This window comes from Akanthomyces muscarius (genome assembly GCF_028009165.1).
Source record: "Akanthomyces muscarius strain Ve6 chromosome Unknown contig_16, whole genome shotgun sequence".
NCBI classification, from domain to species: Eukaryota; Fungi; Ascomycota; class Sordariomycetes; order Hypocreales; family Cordycipitaceae; genus Akanthomyces; species Akanthomyces muscarius.
Window position 1 is genome coordinate 1012857 of NW_026611617.1, and position 20767 is coordinate 1033623.

Genomic DNA, 20767 nt, shown 5'->3' on the forward strand with positions numbered 1-20767 from the left:
CTTAATAGGATAGAATATGGTAACTTGAGGCGCTAAGAGGTATAGTATAGGTTAAAAAGGAAATAGTTTCTATAGTAGATAACTTATTAGTATATTATTACTTATTATAATAAATTAAAAGGGACAAATAAGTTCTTTAAAGGTTCTATTAATTAATTAATTTATATAATTTAATATTTATATTTACATACTCTTAAAAAGATAAAAGATAATATAATAATTTATTTAAATAAATAAATAAATAACTATATATATATATATATATATTAAATATAAAAAGTTATTTATTCTTTATATTAACTTATAATATTTATTATTTAAATCTTCTAAATTAATATAAAGAATAATTAATATAATAATATATTATTAATAACTAATAATTCTCTCTTATAAATTGTTAAGCTTCTAAATATTTTATAAACTTAAACTCTATTGTTAGTCACACTATATTATATAATTAGCCACAGGACTTGAGCGATGTCGAGCACAATGTAGCCGAGAGTTCACGCATGTTCCAGTCGCAGCCGAAGCGGCGCCGTACTGATTAATTGAGCGACATCTTCTGGTCGCCATACGTACTTGTGCGCCGACAATTTGGGGGTCGGCCATCGGCCTCGAAGCTCTAAACGAGCCTAGGGCTGGGGACGATACTTTTCGTCAATGCGGGGTTACCGTAATCAATATATGGATCGTAACGCTTTAAAGTTTTAAGTGGAAAGTCTTTATGCGGTGACAGTGCGGAGAAAGTGCGGGGATGTGAGCACCTGAACCATTGTGTAATTCGTCTAGTGTATGTCCTCACCCATGTGCTTCTGGCCAATCTTTGCGCTTGTCAAGGCGTAGGTTGCGTCGCGACGCTAGTGCCTGTTCGACGTCGAGTTATCAAATGTTTGCGCTTGTCGGAGGTTGCTCCAGGACTCTAGTCCCTGTTCGACGTCGAGTTATCAAATGTGTGTACTTGCAGGGGCGTGGATGTGCCGTGAGTCTGGTCCCTGTTCGATGTCGAGTTATCAAATGTCTGCGCTTGCCGGGGCGCAGATTACGCCGCGGCTGGTCCCTCACTGTCCGACATGGAGTCATCTCTACCCCAGAGGCACGTGCGCCTTTTTGAGTTGCTTGGCGCAGAAAGAAGACATCAATAGTATACGATGGAGCCCTAATAGTCAGTATGAGGAATAGATGCCACCGGCGTCGATTGACGTGTTCTTGGGTTCCCCAGCCCGACGGAGTTGAACAGGAATTACCCGAGCCTTGAGGCCGAGGGAGTACTCGCAGGCTCCGCGCGCGTGCGCTCCGAAAGCATCTAAGGGCGTCACGACTTCTTCGTTGTCTTGCAGCTGGGACGGGCGCGGAGTCCGCGTCCTTGCATGATATTCCGCGTCGATGGATTGTACCTCGGGCACATGTTTTGTTGGATGTGGTACGCTACTGCTGAGGCTTGGCTGTCATCTATATATATCAACCACACGACGGCCGCAAATTGTGAAAAAGTCTTCAAGGTAGTCCAGTACTTGCAACGAAGACTTCTCACACAGAGCCAACAATGCAGATCAATCTCTGGTCCGCGGCTCGCGCCATTCTTGTCCTCGCCACCTCTCTCCATTCGGTCCATGGCCGGGCCATTGACACTCCTCGGAACCTGATTCCGACCCCTAGTCAGGACCCCTTCTACATCCCACCCGCCGGCTTCGAGTCGGCCAGTCCCGGTGCCGTCCTTCGCTCCCGTAAAGTCGTGGCGTCCTTCTTTTCACTCATTCCCAACCCCATCGAGACGTACCAGATCCTGTATCGCACCACCGCCGTTGACGGATCCGCCATTGCAACCGTCACCACCGTCTTCAAGCCAGCCTTTGCCAAAAAGGACCGGTTCGTCACATGGAACACGGCCTACGACAGCTCGGCCACGCAGTGCAACCCCAGCTATTCGTACCGCCTCGCGTCCAGCATCTTGCCGTCCATTTTTACCACGAATGCTATCGAGCAGCTAATTATTGAGCTCTACATTCTCAAGGGCTACATTGTCTCGTCGCCCGACTATGAAGGCCCGGACGCGGCCTTTACCGCTGGCCGACTCTCCGGCATGGGCGTCTTGGACAGCATGAGAGCCGTATCCAACTTTGGCAGCACCCTGGGTCTCTCGACGACCAAGCCGTCCATCGTTGGCGCTGGCTACTCTGGCGGCGGTCTTGCCACCGCTTGGGCGGCGGCTCTGCAGCCGAGTTATGCCCCCGAGCTGCCCGTCAAGGGCTGGACTGCCGGCGGGATTCCTGCTAACTTGACGTACATTTTTGAGTCGATTGACAGCACGCTCTTGAGTGGTTTTGAGACTATTGCCCTTGCAGGTCTTCAAAAGCCGTCCGCCTATGGAGCCACGCTGAAGCCGTTTCTGGACGGACTCGCCACACCGGCCCTTCAAAAGGTGCTCCATATCGCCGACACACAATGCATGGTGCCGAATCTCCTTGCTTTCCCGTTCCAGTCTCTGTTCGACACCAAGTATCAGAGCCTTGGCAAGGACATTCTCGCAGCCCCAACACTGCTCTCCGTTTTGCAGGACAATACACTGGGCGTCGACAAGGCACAGAAGCCGTCCGTGCCTTTTCTCATGTTCCATGCCAAACCCGATGAGCTCGTTCCATACGCCCCCGCGGCCAAAACCCGCGACACGTGGTGTGCTGATGGTGCCACCATTAAATTTATCGAATACGGAAATGGTGGCCATGGTACTACCGCTGTGCTTGGGCTTCCTGATGCCGTGCAGTTTGTAGACGATTCGTTCAACAACAAAGTTGCTTCTGGGTGTACGAGCAAGACTGTTCTTGACAGCACACTCAACCCCCTTGCGTTTGGCATCTCTTTGGAGCCTCTGGCTATAGGGCTGATCAACTATTTAGCCGCCCTAGGCAAAAAGGATGCGAATTGGCTGGCAGGCATCAAAAGCGGCGCAGTTACAAGATGAGACAATCTTTTAGCAGTACCATAATCCAAGAAAGGATAAGAAGAGAATTACAAAAGAATTGGCCAGTTTTTGCTTCTTCCAAAGTCGGCTTCATCGAGTTCGCGCATTGTGCAATCATTCTTCCAGGTGCAAGACACATATACCTCATATTTTCCGTCCTTGTCTAGGCTGTAATCGGTATTATTGATGACAGCGAAAGTCAACCGGACAGAATATCTTCTGAAACAGCGGCGCAGTATCTTGCGCAACTGAATGACAACGACAACTTTGTGGCGGCCGAGTTCAAGCAGCATGTTGACGCAATGCGGTCTTTTTTACCGTCTGACGAGAGGGAGATGCGACTTGGGCGGAGAGAAGCACGGGAAGACAACGCTGAACTAGTTATAGCCGTACAGGACCTAGCGACAACTGCGGTGCTCTCAGAGACGCTCTCCGAAGACCTGCTGGCACAGCAGATGACAGTTTTTTGTGTTTATTGACGTTTACATAGATATGGATGCCGAACAAGGGCTTTATTGGCCCACGACAAATTATAGTTGTCAGTAGGAAGCAATGCATTAAACCGTCGCAGGCATCTTCAACCACTCTGCTGGCGCTAGCGTTTTGTTACCTCGCCAGAAAGAAATAGGAAAATATTGTTATTAATCAAGAAAAGCTCCGAATCACATCATAATACTATTAGCAGTACTTTATACGTTTGGATAGCAGTAAGAGGTAATTACTAGTATCCCTCTTCAAGCTGTCGCGAGCAGAATTACTTCAGACCCACTGTAGGTTAACGCAGCGCTGCTACGCAGTGACCGAATACTAATCCTGTAGCTTACATCTACCTTCAAATCAACACGTCTATGGCTTCACTGTTCTGGGTCAACGAGACCGCCGAATCCAAATCGCTTTCTCATTCCGACAACCGTGAGCGAATCCAGGTCTTCTCGCAAGCCCAGCGTACCAGCCGCCCAGGGAAGCGAAAGGGTGGCGGCAAAGATGGCACAGTGAACGGACGAAAATCTGCTCAGAAAAACGGTACAGATAATTCGCGGGGACTGCTTTCTTCCGTTCCATATGCGACGGTGGTTGCCGGCGATGAAATTGACTCCAACCATCCTACACTCGGTACCCAACAATCCTGGTGCCTCACTCTTGACCCTGTACCGCTCCTGGATCCAGACCGCACGATAATGGAAGCGCGAAGTCTCGAGTTCTTCAACCACGTGTCTCTGCGCAAAATAATCACCACCGAGCAAAACTTCTCTTTTTGGAATGTTGTGGTGCCTCGTCTAGCGAGCTGCCATGCGGCCTTTCGCCATCTCGTCGCTGCGATTGCTTCCACGCACGAGTTATTGTACAGTGATGATGCCGAGACTTTGAATGCATTTGCTCTGACGCAGTGCAACAAGGCTATTACATTATTACGGTCGTCTCAGGATTGGCCACCCGCACTAGTCCTCATATCGTGCATCCTTGTGTCAGCTTACAGCCTTCTGCGCTGCGACCTCGACCAGGCGGAAGCAAGCATCGAAAGCGGCTTGAAAATCGCCACCAAATGCACGGAAAGCAACCTGGCTGGTCTTTGCGACGAGAGAGCCACATATCAGCATATATTGGCGCAGCTCGGAAGGCAACACGGCTTCAAACTCTGGGCACCAGACGTAAACTTTCAATTTGAACGTTCGAAAGCCAGGGAAAAATGCATTACAATCGAAACAGAGTGTGTCAAGGGCCCATTCGAGGAGCCTAAGCATGCGATGGAAGCTGTGAGGCTTCTCTTGCAGAATGTCGTGACTCGGATCATGCGGAATCTTGCTCGGGGTGCTTGCATTGAACCAAGTTGTTCTCTAACAGATGAGGTTGACCGTCAATTCGCAATGTTTTCTTTTCACTGGGAGTCTCTGCACCGGCTGCTCTGTGTCTACGATGAGGATGGCGTATTGGAGCTCAAGCAGATCAAGATTGGCTTCCGTCTCGCAATTCTAATGTTTCATACCAAGATTGTGGGCCCCTCGGAGCGGCTCTTCGAAGCATACCCCGCCGTTGTGGAAGATATGCTGCAACTTGCCGAAGAGGTTGTGACCGCCGGGGAGGAGGGCCGACCTGTTGTATATTTGGACAAACTGGTCAATGCGGCAATCTGCTCTCTCGGCTTCGCCCTGTGCGCTGCCAAGTACAAAAAGCGAGCTATGAACATCCTGCAAAGACAGGCTAATGACAGGGATGGATTGACTAATTGGTTACGTGGCTCGGTGATTGAAACTATGATGATGCTGGACCAGATGTCGCTAAGCTGGTGGAGCGATCCCTTCGCACCATCGCGCCTGATCCTTAGTGGACTGCGCGGCACAAACGATGGCAATTGCATATGGATTCAATTCAAAGCGTTGTGCTCAGATGCAGCCGCACAGAATGCTATAGTGCCAATCAACTGGACATCCTGGTCGGGACCTAGGCCAGCAGCGGCCGAAGTGGACAGCCGGTTGCAGGGTATCCTGGCAGCGTACCGGATGTATGGCAAACCTCACTCTACAGACGCTCCCGATGGCTTTGTAGCTGAGATGATACATCGTGGAAGGCGGGTTCCGGTCGCATGGGAACCAGTATAAGCTAAACGCAGCAAGTCCTGCTACATTTCCCCCACAGTTCTAGCATCCATACACAAAGAAGCTTAAGAAATTGTACAAATTGTTACCATAGCAGGTTTTGGCTATACAGAAATTGCAATTATAGGCTCTAAGCTCGCTTGATTACCTCAGTTAAGTTTAAGTAATGGCTGTCACTGGTTGTCGGAGAATCTATAACCGCCCCAAACCTTGCTCAGCCACCCAACGACAGATGTGAAAAGTTGAGTTTCGGCACCAAGCGAACAGTGTTCGCCAGAGCCTAGACGAACCGGGAACTCATGAAAGTACGTGAGAGCCTTTCCATTTCGTCGTCCGTTTACGAATTGATCATATGCAATGTTGGACTGGTTCAGTAGCCTTGTATCATCCTATGAGCCGTTCTTAGTATCCAAGCCAGGTGGGCAGCTGCGCGCCAAACGTACCTGTCCATTCGCAATATAAACGGGGCGAGGCCCCATTCTTTCCACAATGGCAGGTGTGATGGAAATCGCCCCAAGACGTGTGAACCAGTCAAATGGCGACTTGGTGTTGAATGCGTATAGACCCTGCTGAATGACGTAACGTTTGTTGATTGGTTCCGATTTGTTCCCGGAAAGATCGAGGAGGTATTTGTTGAACTCGTCAACCTTGCCGGCCTCAAAAAGTCCTGTAAGAGATCCAAATTGGACCTTCAAATCTTGCTGAAGAGAAGACAGTCCGTCGATAGCAACGACTGCGGATATGCGCGGCTCGTAGGCTGCCGCGAGTGGTGCCAGAGTCCCACCAAACGAGTACCCAAGGAGTATAATCTTGCTCGCATCCACGTCCGGACGAGACACGATGTGATCAACTACAGGCGACGTGGCAGTCCACCAGTCCGGAATGAAGGTTAGATTCTGGTATCGACGGGGCGACGGCTGTCCGGGCCCTTCGTAGACGACGCAGTTCATGCCCCGCAGGAGCACCTGGGTGCACAAGGCGTGATAGGCACCCTGCTGATCGCCGTCGTATCCAGTCGTGACAAGGACTGTGGGCAGCTTCTTCGAATCATTGGAGCTGGCTCTGAAAAAATATCCCGGAACACGGTAGGCACCAATGCTTGAGTTTTTGGCCTTGACGTTGAATGGCTCCGCCGGAGGCTTCAAGAGATGGGCAGCCTTGTCAAAGTCGGCAATCTGCTTGTCCCACAGGCTAATCAGGCGTGGATCTTCCTGGTCACCGACGAGAAAGGTGGCTGCGGCGCGGTAATACGACGATGCGTGAAAGTAGTTTTCGCGGGCTCCGGCAGGATCAACTCGGGGATCAGTGCTTTCTGCCAACGCGTGGATGGACTGCGCCATGGCATAGAAAGCATCGTGCACACTCTCCTCGCTGCCCGGCACAATCTGTGTGGCGACTCGCAGGACCTCTGCGGTGCTAGCGCCAGCGCCCGCGACAAAGGAGAGGACACTCTCCAAGAAAAAGGCCGTTTCCTCATCTGGAGAGAGTTGGAACATGGGGTGGCTTAGTGGATCGTAGACCGAGCTGTTCAAGCCACACGCCAACTTTACCAACGGTGTGTATTAGTGAGGGGCAAGCCATTTGACGATGTTGTTGTGACTTACAGCGGCGAAAGCCAGGCACAAAGTACCTGATGGTACGAGTTTGAGTAACATATTGGGAGCCAATGAAAAAGGAATTCGAGGAATCTGCGCAAGGCAAAAAGACAATGGTGATAAACTTGTGGTTGAAGAAGAAGACGTGAGTTCATATTATCATGCTTTATATCCCCGGCTCCTACGAATTTGTCGTTGAGCCGGCGTGCCATTGTTAGACTGGTGATTAGAGCTTATTACTGGGTCACGAAATCTGCCTGTAAGACTGGCGCACTCTTAGCGTGCATGGGCACCCAGTATCAACGCCTCGCAGCAAGCTTACTAGCTGTTTAGCGCCAAGTCACCACTACTTGATTGAGTTAGGCGGCATTTGACGACTACTGCATCGGGCTTGGTGGCTTGGAAGAGCCGAAAGAGTCGCTAAATGCTTCCCGAAGTGGTACGCATGTTGGCAAACACGTTGATTCACAACGCAACGGCTACCTAGGTGCGAGGCGGAGCACGAGGATTGGCGTCGAGGCCAGGGCTGAGCACAACTAATCTAGGCAAGGCGCCCAGTGGCCGGGTGATTTAATGCCGTGGTTCGCTTCGAGTACTGCGTAAGCAAAGTGCCGAGTTCCATGAAGCCGCGTACCCGTACCTATTACTAGCAGCCTTGCCAATGATTGCCTCGCAGCATGGTGCGCGCATTCCACAGTGGCGTCTGGCAGCACCATAATCGTTGATCTTGGCCCAATCAAGCCCCCAGACAAGGGCATAATAACGCACGCCATGGGAAAGTGCCAGTCCCGCATCAGCAAAACATGGCTCCCAAGCGTACGCTTTGGTCAGTGACTGTCATTTCTTAGACCGTGACCGTCCTCACCAAGTATTTATACCACGCCACCCCGCTTCACATTCTCCTGAGGCATAGAATCATAAGGAAATCAACGCTGCCTCATCTTCATCATGGCTCTCGACTCTCTATCCATCGCCAAGCTTGTCATTTACATGATATTAGCGCCAGGTGCTACCTACTGCTTGTGGAAGCATGGAAGACGAGGCTTCTTGGCGTGGTTCTACGTACAGGTTTTCTGTGTACTGCGAATTGCGTCTGGTGGCATCAGTCTTCACACCTCGGATAACCAGTTGACCTCGACTGTTGTCAACAGTATTGGCCTGTCTCCCTTGATGCTAGCTTGCGCTGGCATACTCCACGAGGTGTACGTACTATATTCCACTGCCGCTGGATTACTGAACTCACAGTCGAATTAGGGTACACACTTGTATCCCGGACGCGAATCGTCTGTTGGAGCTCACTTTGGATATCAACTATCATGGCATCGTTGCGCTTGGTATGGTCTTGACTATTGTCGCCGTAGTAAAGCTCGAGTCCGGAGCAGATGGCTCGTTTGATACCATGCTGTCCCTATTGAAGGCTGGCGCTGGGATATCAGCTTTGGCTTTTGCTCTTTTGGTTATATGGGCCATTTTGACCTTTCGACGCGTCAAGAATCTGCGGAGCTCCCGGAAAGGTCCCCAAACCAGGCCTGGAATGATTGTGAGTTGCTGGCAGAGGAGGCTTGGATATGGAGCAGTCCGCGGGCAAATATCGTATAGCTGTGCTGACCAGACTTCTCTAGCTTCTTTATGGCGCTTTGATTGTCCTTCCATTCATTGCCTTGCGTCTTGCATACGGCATGGCGTTTTTACTGCTGAGAGTGAACAGACCTTCCTCAGCCTTTATCCGGTCTCTTGCAGCCATGACGGTCCTTGAAGTTGTGCCAGAGCTTATCATCACCATTACATACCTCACTGTTGGGTTTCTCAGCCGAGATATTCAGCAGCAGACGCGTATCATGACACGTGAGGAAGGGACAAGTATGGTGACAAACGTTTCCGATAAACAGTAGCCTTAGGCGACATTAATTAGGAGGTCGTGCGCGTAACAATTCTACTATATATAGTACTTAGTGGCTATAGCTCATTTTTCCAGTGTAGTATTGCCTTTAATGTTGACAAAGCTGCGGACCCTGTCCGGATGCGCGGCCGCGAGCTCCAGCGCCGTTAGCCCACCCGTGGAATGCCCGATGAGGTGAAAGTCGCGGACGTTGATATATCGCAGTACTTGCTCCGCAATCTTGACCAAGAATTCGATATTGACCCTGAGAGGTCCTTGTACCATGTCTGCCCCCGGGCGCGTCGCAGGCGGTGAAGGGTGAGGTCCATTGCAGTTCCGTCAACGTCGAGCCTAAGTCGTTCGTGCAGGATGCCGACGCTCGGCGGATGAGCGGTAGTTGTCGGCATTTTCTTTTCTGTTTGGTTATACTGTCACTCCCTTCGTCTAGTTCAACGTTATTTTTCTTCGATCCATTGTCATGTAATTGTTACTATAGGGCGATGAGGGGATATATGCGAAGGGTCACGGATACACTAAAGATCGGACCAAGGCTTCGATTCGGCGAGTTGGTGAGTTGAGAAAGTCGGACAAATCAGCTGAAAAATTATCATCAAACGCAACGGTTTCTCGGCGGCCAAGCGAGAGAAAGAAATCGTGTACTTGCCAACCCGTTGGTCTGGCCAAAGACGTTCTCCCGCGGGGCTTGCATGAAATAACTGTGTTGAGAAAGAAAAGTGTCGCAGCCCATGAATTGAAGTCCACGGGTTGGCACAACGAAACTGAATTCTGAAGAGTCCTTATAGACTGCAAGCGGGCCTGAAAAATGATTTCGGCAAGTACAGGAGATGCCATTGATCATTTTGCCCAGCAAAGTCGTCTCCTCGCATGATAACAGCCTGGCGTCAGGCATCATGTGGAGGGCCTAGGGGTCGGCGACGTTGGCCAGCACTAAACAGCTGTCGGCTCGGAGGCGGGCACTTTGGGCTCATGTCACTTATTATGTTGTCGCCACTGGAAATCTCGAGAGCTGTATTAATAGAAGTCTTGTTACCTGTTAAAAATGGGCGGAGCGGCAAGTACGTCCGTAGCAAGTCTTTGATACGCGATGTCTTGGGCTGCCTCTAACTAGTCAAAAAGCAGGCGGGCCCTCATTCATTTGTACTCGGCACTTCACCTCTGTCTTTCTTTCTTCGTACCATTGCGCGAGAGTATTCCAATAACCAAACTTTTACTGACTAAAAAAAACCCTAAGCGGCCAGTGCAAAATTAGTACTCAGCCGAGACTGACCACCAAAGCCCACCATGACCGCCACCATAACCCTCCTAATCGTGGACCATCCCGGTGCTGCGCGACCGCTACCCCCGCACCCATGCTTGGTCTGGAGTACACAGCACCACCACCAGTCCAAAAAGGCTTCCCCAAAGGGCCAAGCCACCATCGCATTTAGACGTAACATCCTCCTAGAGCCCTACGCTCGAATCGCCGTTTTTTTTTCTTATGCGAGACCATCTACGCGGCGCTACCCCAGCAGCATTCTCTCGTCATCCCAGCGCGTCAACCCGTCCAGCCAGATGGGTCGAATGCCTTCTGTGCAGCTATATCCAAGTTCGCCCACACCTTTTTGCATGGCTTGGTGGCAAGACAATGGCGCTTAAGGGCGTCTTTTCGGGAACAGGTTGTCTTACAAATTCTGCACTGGAAGCCGAGGTCGGGGTGCTCCCACAAAGAGACGTTTGCGTCAATCCACTTGAGCACCTCACCTCTATATACATATTAGCAGACTGCGTTTGTCTTCAAGGCATGGTAGAAGCCCCTACCGGGTTATTTTCGCAGAGTAGTCGGGTTCTATTGCAGGAGAGTACATATAGACTGACATATCAAGCAAAGCAGGAGGAGCCACGCCCGTGGTATGGTCAACCTGGAACGGCATGTCGCCAAGTCGTCCTCGCGAGTACAACTCATTGGCCGGAAGACGTCCAAACTTCTCTGATGGAACCATTGCGCTGGAGTTCTCTCCAGGAACGGCTGGTAGATATGCAGTATCAATAGTTGGCCCATCAGGAATGCCAAACGCCGCGTGGAAACCCGCGTCCATTGAGGCTGGGCCACCTTCTACGGCAGATTCACTTGGGAAAGTATAATCAAAGCTATGAGCGCCGTTGATACTGATATTGTCATTATTAGTGGTTTGAAGGGTTTACGGTAAGCAATGCAGCAGGTCTCGTGAGCCATCGCGTTGACCTAAGCGGAAATCCGCCGAGCAAGGTAGGAGAACATCGCCTTTCCTAGGCGAGAGCTACAAGTGATTCATTTCTCGACGCGTAGAAATAACCACTGACCTACCTGACTGCCCCATCTGTTTTTTTTGCTCTTGCTGCATTGCGCAGTGTGATATCTTTTCAGCTCATTCGTACTCCGTACGATAGTCCACAGGACTAAACGCGATCGGCGGTGCGATCCTTGTATTCTTCTGAACACTAAATGTTCTGGGGCAGTGGGCTCGAGTCTGACTCCGGTTCAGGGTGCTCGGCCATCTCCTATGGTGTGCTGTCGGTTGCCTATGGGCAGCACACAGTATCGTTCGTTATCGTGTAACACCGCCTTGACCTGGACCCTAGCATAGTTAATTCATTTACAGGGTCACTCACATTGAACTTGGTAATTGGCGGGGCAAATCTTGTCCTGTTGCTTCGGATTCCGAGTGGTTGTTTCCCGCATGGGATCGATCGAAATTTTGGTCGTTGGACCAGTACTCGCCGGGGAAATCGTCCTGATTTGGCCAATAACTCTGAGAATCAAGAGGCGCTTGCTCGCTTGTCGCATCACCTTCGAGGCCCGCTGGCGGTCGAAATGCGTCAGACATTACTTCTCGGATGAACGGTTGAGTCCAAGGTTCACAGGGCCTGGGCGGAACAAGTCGCTGCTACTTCAAGCAGTGGACACGAGTGGGATGCACCAAAAGGGCAGTACTACAACTGGCAAGGTCAGCTCGTAATCTTGCAATAGGCGTGATCAAAGTCAGGTAGAGAGGTAGTCGATGCTACGTGGTAATATTATGGGAAGGCGAGTGCTTTCTTTTATAGACAACACTATTCCGTGAATGCGCACCTTGGCAGCAGGGTGCAGTAGTCGGCTATGGCTGGGGAAGAAAGAAAGACAGAGAAGGAGGAGGAGGAGGAGGAGGGGGAGGAGGAGTGTGGTGGTGGTGGTGGTGGTGGTGGTGGTGGTGGTGGTGGACAGGTGGATACAGAAGGACTACGCCTCAGTGCCCGATCAACGTGGTGCACCAGCCTTGGAACAATATTGACGTGGCAAGCGTGAATAGAATTCAAAGTCTGGCCCATGATGCACGAGCCAGAGTGCCGCGTCGCGCGTTCCAAACGGCCAAGAGGCAAGACCGCGCGAGCAGGCACCCGCCAACGCAGCCTCGACTACTCAATTGTAGTCGTTCAAGGGAACGGTCGAGGCCAATCTTTTCCAGGCGCAACTACTTGTCGATGCAAAAGAAGAGCGGATCTTCGATGCAATTTGATTTTCAAAACGACTCGCTCAAAATTAAACATAAAATACACGCGGGGTATCCTTCCTGCAAATAGCCAAATCATCAACCCCCTCGCTGAATACACACTACAAACAACCCGGCAGGACACTCACTCAATCCCACATCATCCTGAACTGTCAACTACTCACATCGATCCCCTGCTTCACAGCCACGCCCATATTCAACTCCGCCAAACCCCTCGTTAGCCTCCCCATGTCCATCACCGGCGATACCCTCGCCACTTCCTGCACCAGGGCCGGCGCCTCCTCCTCTTCTTCTGCCCCCTCATCCACACCATTCCACGCACAGCTATCGGCTTCGTCCTCCAGCACCACCACTGGCTCCCCACCCGGTAGCTTCACCTCTGTAGCATTCAGCGTCTGCGCAATGTCCAACATCAGCACATCCATAGGGCAGATATACGCGACCCTCTTCCGCTGGCTCCACGCCAGAACGTGTCCGCAGAGCGTCCCGTCGTGCGCGCCCGTGATCCACGCGCCGCTGTCGCCGGGAATTCCCATGGCGTGCTTCGCCGCTGCGTCATCCGGACTCGCGACCTGGTACGTGTGGCTCGGGGAGACACGTCCGTATATCTTGACGCTACAAAGCGCGGGTAGGATGCGCCCCTTTTGCAGGCCGCTCGTGCGCGCCACGCACTGCACCTCCTTGCCGGGAAGGGCTGAGGACGGCGCGAGCACAGTTGGCTGCAGCGGCCTGGCGGCGGCCGTGAGCATCTGGTTGTCCGCCGGCAGGCGGTCGTGCCCAAACTCAAACAGCGCCCAGTCGACTTCGTGCACGAGGCCATTGTCGCGCCGGCGCCGTATGCCGCTCGACGCATACACGGGGCCGAGGCTAAACGTGTCGAGGTGGTCTTCGTCCTCCGTCTCGGGGCATGGGTAAAAGCCCTCCTCGACATCGTCTAGCGCCGGCTGCGTGACCACATATCCGTCGCCGCAGCCGGGTTCAATGCCGGGAATGTCGCCAGGCTCCTCCTCCTCCTCCTCCTCTTCTTCGCTCTCGTCGCCGTATTCACTCGTAATGTCCGTGTCAGAGTACGGTTCCGATTCCGTGTCCGATAGCTCGTAGCCGTCGTCGTCCTCTTCCTCATCCATGCTGTCGAGTTGCGACGAGCTGTAGGTGGCTGGGATCGCTGCGCTGCGGCGAGTCTCCTGGGCGCTAAAGTCACGGTCCGGGTCGTCGAGCATGTGATGCACCGTCATGCCGTACGTCTTGCCGTCAACAGTCACCAGCCCACCAAAGCTCACAGGCGGCAGATGGCGATCCCCGATCCAGGCACCAATGCTAGCACCGTTTCCCGGACGTTCTTGATACTTGGGGTTCACGGCCTCGACCTCGTCGTCGTCCGTGGCCATGGAGCGATGCACCGAGTCGGTAACGTGGCGGGATCGGACAACGTGACCACGGCACACTTTGAAGGCAAATCCCGTAGATCCGTCAAAGAGGTCCCCGACACGCTTCTTGAGAATGGCGCGCACCTTGCCGACGGACGAGCAGACGACGAGCACCGTGGGCTCCGTCTGCTGCGGGCTGAGGCCGATGGATTCGAGCGAGATTTCCACAGATTCAGGGTGCTTGCGGTAAAAGTGGCGAAGAGCCTGGTTAATTTGCGGCATGAGAATCGTGTTCCACTTCTCGACCGCCTCGGTGGGCAGCGGCACCTGCGTGTATAGCTTGAGCTTCGGTTCCTTGGCTGTAGACTGCGGCTGCGGCTGCGGCACATGTTCGCTGACAGGGTCCATGATACCCTCAGAGCCCACGAACGTCTGCGCCTGCGATAGAGAATGAAGAGATTTGGTTTTGAAATCACTCGGCTCGGCCTGCCGAAGCGCCTCACGCTGCGCCTCCTCTTGAGTATCTGTATTTAGCCTTTGCTCCAAGCCACTGACGCCATCGAGAATGCAGCACGTCTCGAGGAACCGGCTGACGCGCATCTGCACCTGCGACAGCAGCGTCTCGCCCGTGGCCTCGCCAGCAATCTCCAGGTCGACAGCCTCCCAGCACGCATGCACCGCCTTGGTGTACAAGCCGCCACACTTGACCTTGAGTCGTTCCATGGCGGATGTAAACGCGACTCCGCTAGCATCAGCAGGCAGTGTCTCGATGCTGGTCCAGAGACCAATAGAAAGTAGCATCATAGACAGCGCATACAGCTCCAGCACCCGCTCATCTGTATTCTTAGCCAGCGGCGACTTAGGCAAATAGCGGGGGTCCAGCGGGTGATGCAGCGTGTCTTCAGTTTTGTCTTCCGAAAAGATGTCAAACGACGAGACGAGCGGCCGGCGCACGTCAACAACTGCATTGGGCGGTTCGCCGTCCGTGTTGGCTTTGTTGCAGAACGAGATATTATCTTCCGTGAGCTTGCCGTGCGTCACGCCGCGAGCGTGCATGTCAAAGACTGTATTAGCAAGGTTGTATGCGAGGCGAAATTTAGCTTCCAGCGGCGGCTCCATGGTCGAGGACGCAAGCAGCGTGCGCAGCGTCGAAATCTCGTGCGACGAGCTCTTCTTGTAGCCCTCAATGATGGCCGAGTCAAAGGGCGACGGGAAGCGATAGACCAGCCCAAACCTCGAGTTCTCCATGTCCTCAAAGTAGCCCAGCAAACGCGGCAGACCGGACCACGCCCCTGGAGCGCGCTGCGAGTCTTGCTGCAGACCGGCCGACAGCTTCTCGAAACGCGCCATGGGCGGCATGATGCCCGTAGTCGAGTAGATGGGGTCAAACGTGGCGAACTCCAGTAGCAGCGGACCCCACGGCTGACGCGTGCGGCCCTGTGCCATCTCTGAATATGCCGTCTTGCTCATGAGCACGACGGCGCGCTGCGAAGCCACGTTGGCAGGCAGATCTCTGGCGGGCAGAATCTCTGTGAGTTGCGTGGGGTCAATGACCTGGGGCGTCTTCATGCGCGTCGACTCGAACGCTCTATATTCCTCAACGCCGGGGCCCTTGTGCAGTCCACCCTTGGAGACTCTCCTCATCGCCGCGCCGCGCGTCCTCGAGAGATCGTACAGCGTATCGACAGACGCGGTAAAGTCATTCACCAAGTCCTCGAAGCGGGCGCGATCCCACTGCACCATCTTTTCCTTTTTGTCCGCGCCGCCTGCACTGCCGCCGCTGCCGCCGCCGCTAAGCCAGAGCTGCTCGGCCTCGGCGAGAATGTCCTTGATGGTGGACATGATGCTGCCGACAACCTCGCTCAGGCCGGCGCGCGACAGCGACTCGTCAATCTCGGCGGCCTGCGCGGCGGGGTCGGACCACTCGAGACCCCAGCTGACGAGGCGGTCCTTTTGGATGCGCAGCTTGCGGTGCAGGCCGGTGACGTCGGGGTCCTGCTGCTTCTCGCGGGGTACGGGCGCCTGGACAAAGTCGCTCGACTTTTTGGTGTCGTTGTAAAGGCGGGAAAGGCGGCGCTGAAAAGGCAGCTGGAAGCCGCCCGCGGGGAGTAGCGCCTCCATGTGTGTCGGGTGGTGCGTGTTGGATGATTGGTAGTGGTGGTATGTATTTGGTGATGTATATTCGGTTATATGTAATCGGTAGCGTGTATTGATAGTGTGTATTCGATGCGTATGTGTGCCTTATAGAAGGGCTCGTTGGTATTTGTCGGTCTTTGCGACAGAGGGCTCGTCTTGCCAGGCAGGCGTATTCCGCAGTCGCACAGCAGGCAGCCAGCGACCGACAGACTCTACGCAAGAGCGGGTATCACGGCGATTCTCGTAGTCGAAACTCGGTGCCTGGAGTCTGTGTGGCTATTGTGCCATTATTCGTCCTCTTATCGTGCCGTCGGCTCGTCTCACGTCTGCGGCAGATGCGCTCCTGTCGTCGCGGCAGCAGTAGTCGCAGCTATACAGAAGAAAATATGGAAAAGGAAATCGGAGCAATGACAGATGGATTAAAGATGGTAGAATAAAATAAAGCTAGCCGCCCGACTCGCATACAGATGGAAAATGCTGATGCCTGTTTGCAGCGAACGAATGTTGACCCCCCCGCCGCCAATCCATCTCCTTCCTCCCCCGCAAAAGGAAGCCGCTGAACCCTGCAACGGCTCCGGTTGGTCAGAAATCCTGCTGCCTGGCTGCGTCCCACCCTGCGCCACGGCTGACAGGCATTTCAGCAGCACGAGACATTGATAACAGCCTGAGACTATTTACACAAAAGATGACAATCGGCCGAAAAAGTGATAAAGATGTCATATCACAGTTTGGCAGTCTAGCGAAAGTCTGTGAAAGGCTGGGTAGGTACAAGTACAACGGCTAAGATGATGGGTAACGGTCTGTCCCTTATAGCCTGGAGTAGAGGTCAAGGTACGTTAAAGAGCTTGCTCTAGTTGATAAGCGTATGCCTCGATGACAACTAAAACAAGTCGTACTTGATAGAAAATAGGGCAACTAATTGAAAAGAAAATTCGCATCACACTTCTGCTGTTGCGAGAAAATCTTAATATATATGACTTAAAATGTAATCGGGCTACGCCCACTCGTAAATACAATCCTCATCACAGCCTCTCTAATCATATTTAATCACAAACCGGGTACCAATCGTGGTATCCCAGTCCTTGTCATTGTTGGGGTCACCAAACACGCGCAGCGCACGCACCACAATGCGGTACTTGCCCGGCGGCGCATAGTCGCCATTGTCGAGCTGTCCGTCCCATGGATCCGTCACCGCGCCGCGGCTGCTGAAAAGCATCGGGAAATCAAACGGCTGGCCAATCGTCTTGTAGCCCTTGTACTCAAAGGTACCCTTGGGCGGGCACGTCGTCATGGGCTGCAGGTGGGCGGTAATGTTCTTGGAGCCGAGGCTCATGTTGATGACAAACTGCGGCAGACGCGTCTGCGGCGTGGCCTTGCCCGGGCCGGGGAGGGTAAAGGTCTGGTTGACGGGGAGGGCCTTGAGCTCCTTGTCGTCGCTCCAAGAGATCCAGCTGGCGTTGGGGTCCACGACGACATGGTCCTTCATCGAGCCGGATACACCCTGGTACGGCATCGACAGCGAGGTGCCGTCGGTGCCGTTGATGGTGACGAAGCCTGACCACACGGGCAGGCGCTTGGCGTCGGCACCCTCGGGCGGCGTGGCGCTGATGTCGACCGACTCGGAGCCACCGGCAGGAATGGTCAGCTTGTCCTTGCTGAAGCTCAGCTTGGCGTAGCTGTCGACGGCCTCGTTGGGGAAAGGCTGCACGTGACTGCCCGAGGCACCGAGCGCGTACATGGTGTAGGCGGAGACCTGGCCGAGGTCGTAGGTGACGGACTCCTTGCCCGTGTTGCTGACCTTGAATGTGAGCTGCTTGACAAAGTTGGCCGTGTCGTTGAAGGCGAGGTTGGACGGCTCCAGGAGCGTCGTCGCAAACGCGCTGTCGTACACCTGGATCAGACCAGCGCCCTGCTGCGGCACGGGGGCCAGCTTATCGAGGAACTTTGTGTTATCGTTGAACAGCTGCGGGTTGGCGTTGGCAGAGAGCAGGTTGGTAATGGTGGCGGGCGAGAGCTTCTTGCCGCGGACTTCAAGGAGCAGCGCGACCGAGGCGGCGACAAACGGCGTCGCCATCGAGGTGCCGGAGAGCACGGCCCAGGAGCCCTTGGCCGTGGGGTAGGTGGACAGGATGTTGCCGCCGGGGGCGCCGACGTCGGGCTTGACAAAGAGCTCCCACGAGGGGCCCCAGGTGGTGAAGCTGCTGAGGGCACCACCCGTGACGGTGTTTTTCTTGATGGAGAGCGACTTGCCCGACTTGGCCGAGCTGTTCATGGACACAGTCACCTTCTTGCCGTCCTTGAGCAGGCCGATGATGGTGGCGCCGTCCTCCGACGAGATGAGGCTGATGCCGAGAGCGAGCGGTGTGCCGTCGACCAGCATGCTCAGCGGATCGGGTTGGTTGTTGTAGATGAGGACATACTTGGCGCCCTTGGCCGTGGCAAAGTTGACCTTGTCGGCAAAAGCGCAGGTGCCGCGGTGAATGAGCACAATCTTGTCGCTCAGGTCGGGCGTGTCGGCGGGGTAAGCCTTGCAGCCGTCGTCGGGCTTGGTGGTGTCGTAGCTGCCGGCCCAGACGTCGAGCGTCACGCCATCCCAAGCATCCTTGGCGGAGCTGGTGGTGAGAAGCTGCTTCTTGTCGCCGCCGTCGACGGCGTAGTAGTTGACGTTGGCGAGCACAGGGGTATCGGTGTTGTCAAAAGAAGAAATGGACACGGCGCCCTTGCCGGTCGAGCCGCTGCTGGGGAAGAAGAGGCCGTCAGTGCCTTCGTTGCCGGCGGCAATGGTGCAAGGCACGCCACGGGCGACTATACGCGCAATCGTCTGAGCCCAGGGCTCATCGACCCAGCCAGAGGGGCCACCAATAGAAGCAGTGATGATGTCGGAGCCAGCCTGGTAGGCCTTGTTAAAGGACGAGATGAGCACGTCGGTGCCGGTGCTGCCGGAGCAGCCAAAGACTTTGTAGGCGCCGAGGGTAACGTCGGGTGCCGTGCCGGTAAAGTTGTACTCGTTGGGCTGGGCGGCAATGATGCCCGCGACGTGGCTGCCGTGGCCGCCGCAGTCCATGGGGTCGTTGTCGGGCACGGGGTGGTAGTCGCCGTCGCTGCCATAGTGGTCACCGACGAGATCGTAGCCGTAGCCGACAAGACAGCCCTCGCCAAAGCATCTGCCGAGAGCAGGGTGCTTGTAATCAATCTGGATGTGTGAGCTAGACTGTTCGTGGATACTCAGGCAATGGATGACTTACACCAGTGTCGACAACAGCAACCTTGATGCCGCGGCCCTTATAGCCCTTGGCACGCATCTTGTCAATTTGACCCATGCGCTGGGCACTGCTGATGGGCTCAGCGCCATCTCGCGCGCTAATGGTGCCGGAGTCGCCTTTGTCGGCCAGCGCCTGCAGACCTTCGGTGGCCACCCACTCGACATTAGGGTTGGGGCGGGGCACCAACTTGACGGGCCAGATGTTCTTGACGGCGGGCAGGGCGGCGAGCTTCTCTGCCTTTTCGTCGGCGGTGTTGACGTCGTTTAGCTGGATGGAAACGCCCTGGAACAGCTCAAAGTTGAGGTCGACACGGACGGTGGCGTCCTGCTGGACGGCATCAAGAGCGGCCTTGTTGTTCTGCGGTCGCAGTCAGTATTTCTCTACACAAGTCGTTGTCTATCCCAATTGCGGCAGTACGTACATGGCCATCTTGGAACTCGATAATGAAAGCACCGGGAATGGCGGGCTGTGCCTTGTTGGGGTCGGAGTCGGTGTCTTGGCCAACAACCGCCGTGGCGGCGGTCGCCAGGAGCGTCAGGAGCGAAGAGGTCCTGACCATGATTGCGACAGCTGCTGCAAGTCACCAGAAAAGAAAAAGAAAGGCGAGAACTTGTTGCCAAGTCGATCTGGGGAGAACGAGAGTAGGAGCAGCCTCGGTGGTGAGCCCAACCGGGCGCACGGTCAGCTATATACTCCCCAAGGTCACGCTCTGGCGCATTATCGCGTGCCGGCCATGCCCCCTCAGCTGCTCCAACCCCAGCACGAACAAACGACGCGGACCTCAAAGGCCGGAGGTCAGGATGCAAGGTGACCCATGCACCTCTCCACCGGGCGCGGCGCCATGCAGGCGCATGTGCATCCCGTCTGGGCAGGTCGACAGATTGTGTTTTTGGGGGCAACACCAAGCTACATGCGTGCATAGTACGAGGTCTGCTGGTGGTGGTGCCAAGACACCCTCCAACAATGCTTCTTCGCTGGGCTGTCCGACCCCTTTGGCTGGCGGCGTGGCCCAAGCCATCAATGGCGCCGCGCAAATTAGTGCGCAACGCTATCTTGTAGGGACCTACCTTATTGGGTAAGCTAGCGTCCCGAGAAAAAATTGGCAGACTGCAAGGGCTGGCAAAGCCTCGACTGTGGGTGCCAGCGAGGCTACGAGATTGTGCGAGGGCAGGTCCATTAAACTCATAACAGACCAGGTATTGCATTGTGCTGCGGGGTAGACGCTTGCGAGAGGATCTGGCGGAACCATGCAGGTCGTTGGCCCGCGTTGTTTCTCGTCGGCGAGGACAGGCCGGCCTGAAGGTACTGCTAGTTCGGAGGCGGTCCAACCCCTCAGCAGGCAATTGATTTCGCAAAACTGTAGGTGATAAATTCTAACTCGTGTGATGAGTTATCGGACTGCAGTGGACTCTACTGGCGCAATATCGCCTCGACCGGCTGGTAGCCC

The 20767-nt window shown here is 54.1% G+C and overlaps 7 protein-coding genes across 9 annotated transcripts; 3 read left to right on the forward strand and 4 right to left on the reverse strand.

Moving 5' to 3' along the window:
* Positions 1-1543: 1543 nt before the first annotated feature.
* LMH87_008387 (uncharacterized protein) lies at positions 1544-2959 on the forward strand (the record flags this gene model as incomplete). Its single annotated transcript, XM_056197796.1, has 1 exon — positions 1544-2959. One exon carries the CDS (start codon positions 1544-1546, stop codon positions 2957-2959), a length of 1416 nt encoding a protein of 471 aa, XP_056057486.1.
* Positions 2960-3807: 848 nt separating this feature from the next.
* Positions 3808-5556, forward strand: LMH87_008388 (uncharacterized protein; the record flags this gene model as incomplete). Its single annotated transcript, XM_056197807.1, has 1 exon — positions 3808-5556. One exon carries the CDS (start codon positions 3808-3810, stop codon positions 5554-5556), a length of 1749 nt encoding a protein of 582 aa, XP_056057487.1.
* A 170-nt stretch (positions 5557-5726) lies between these two features.
* LMH87_008389 (uncharacterized protein) lies at positions 5727-7208 on the reverse strand (the record flags this gene model as incomplete). The annotated part of the gene is made up of 3 exons (XM_056197818.1): positions 5727-5942; positions 5997-7097; positions 7158-7208. 3 exons carry the CDS (start codon positions 7206-7208, stop codon positions 5727-5729), a joined length of 1368 nt encoding a protein of 455 aa, XP_056057488.1.
* Positions 7209-8096: 888 nt separating this feature from the next.
* Positions 8097-9040, forward strand: LMH87_008390 (uncharacterized protein; the record flags this gene model as incomplete). Its single annotated transcript, XM_056197830.1, has 3 exons — positions 8097-8350; positions 8403-8688; positions 8771-9040. 3 exons carry the CDS (start codon positions 8097-8099, stop codon positions 9038-9040), a joined length of 810 nt encoding a protein of 269 aa, XP_056057489.1.
* A 1507-nt stretch (positions 9041-10547) lies between these two features.
* LMH87_008391 (uncharacterized protein) lies at positions 10548-11891 on the reverse strand (the record flags this gene model as incomplete). Its single annotated transcript, XM_056197842.1, has 4 exons — positions 10548-10645; positions 10714-10790; positions 10846-11193; positions 11677-11891. The coding sequence occupies 4 exons, from the start codon at positions 11889-11891 to the stop codon at positions 10548-10550; spliced, it is 738 nt and encodes a 245-aa protein (XP_056057490.1).
* An 815-nt stretch (positions 11892-12706) lies between these two features.
* Positions 12707-16042, reverse strand: LMH87_008392 (uncharacterized protein; the record flags this gene model as incomplete). 3 transcript variants are annotated; one of them, XM_056197855.1, is made up of 2 exons in its annotated part: positions 13674-13724; positions 13784-16042. In XM_056197855.1, the coding sequence occupies 2 exons, from the start codon at positions 16040-16042 to the stop codon at positions 13674-13676; spliced, it is 2310 nt and encodes a 769-aa protein (XP_056057493.1). The 3 variants fall into 3 exon arrangements, with proteins under 3 accessions (XP_056057492.1, XP_056057491.1, XP_056057493.1); XM_056197856.1 differs by having other exon boundaries at positions 12707-16042; XM_056197857.1 differs by having other exon boundaries at positions 12707-15280.
* Positions 16043-17090: 1048 nt separating this feature from the next.
* On the reverse strand, positions 17091-19879 carry LMH87_008393 (uncharacterized protein; the record flags this gene model as incomplete). The annotated part of the gene is made up of 3 exons (XM_056197868.1): positions 17091-19250; positions 19303-19677; positions 19742-19879. 3 exons carry the CDS (start codon positions 19877-19879, stop codon positions 17091-17093), a joined length of 2673 nt encoding a protein of 890 aa, XP_056057494.1.
* Positions 19880-20767: the final 888 nt, after the last annotated feature.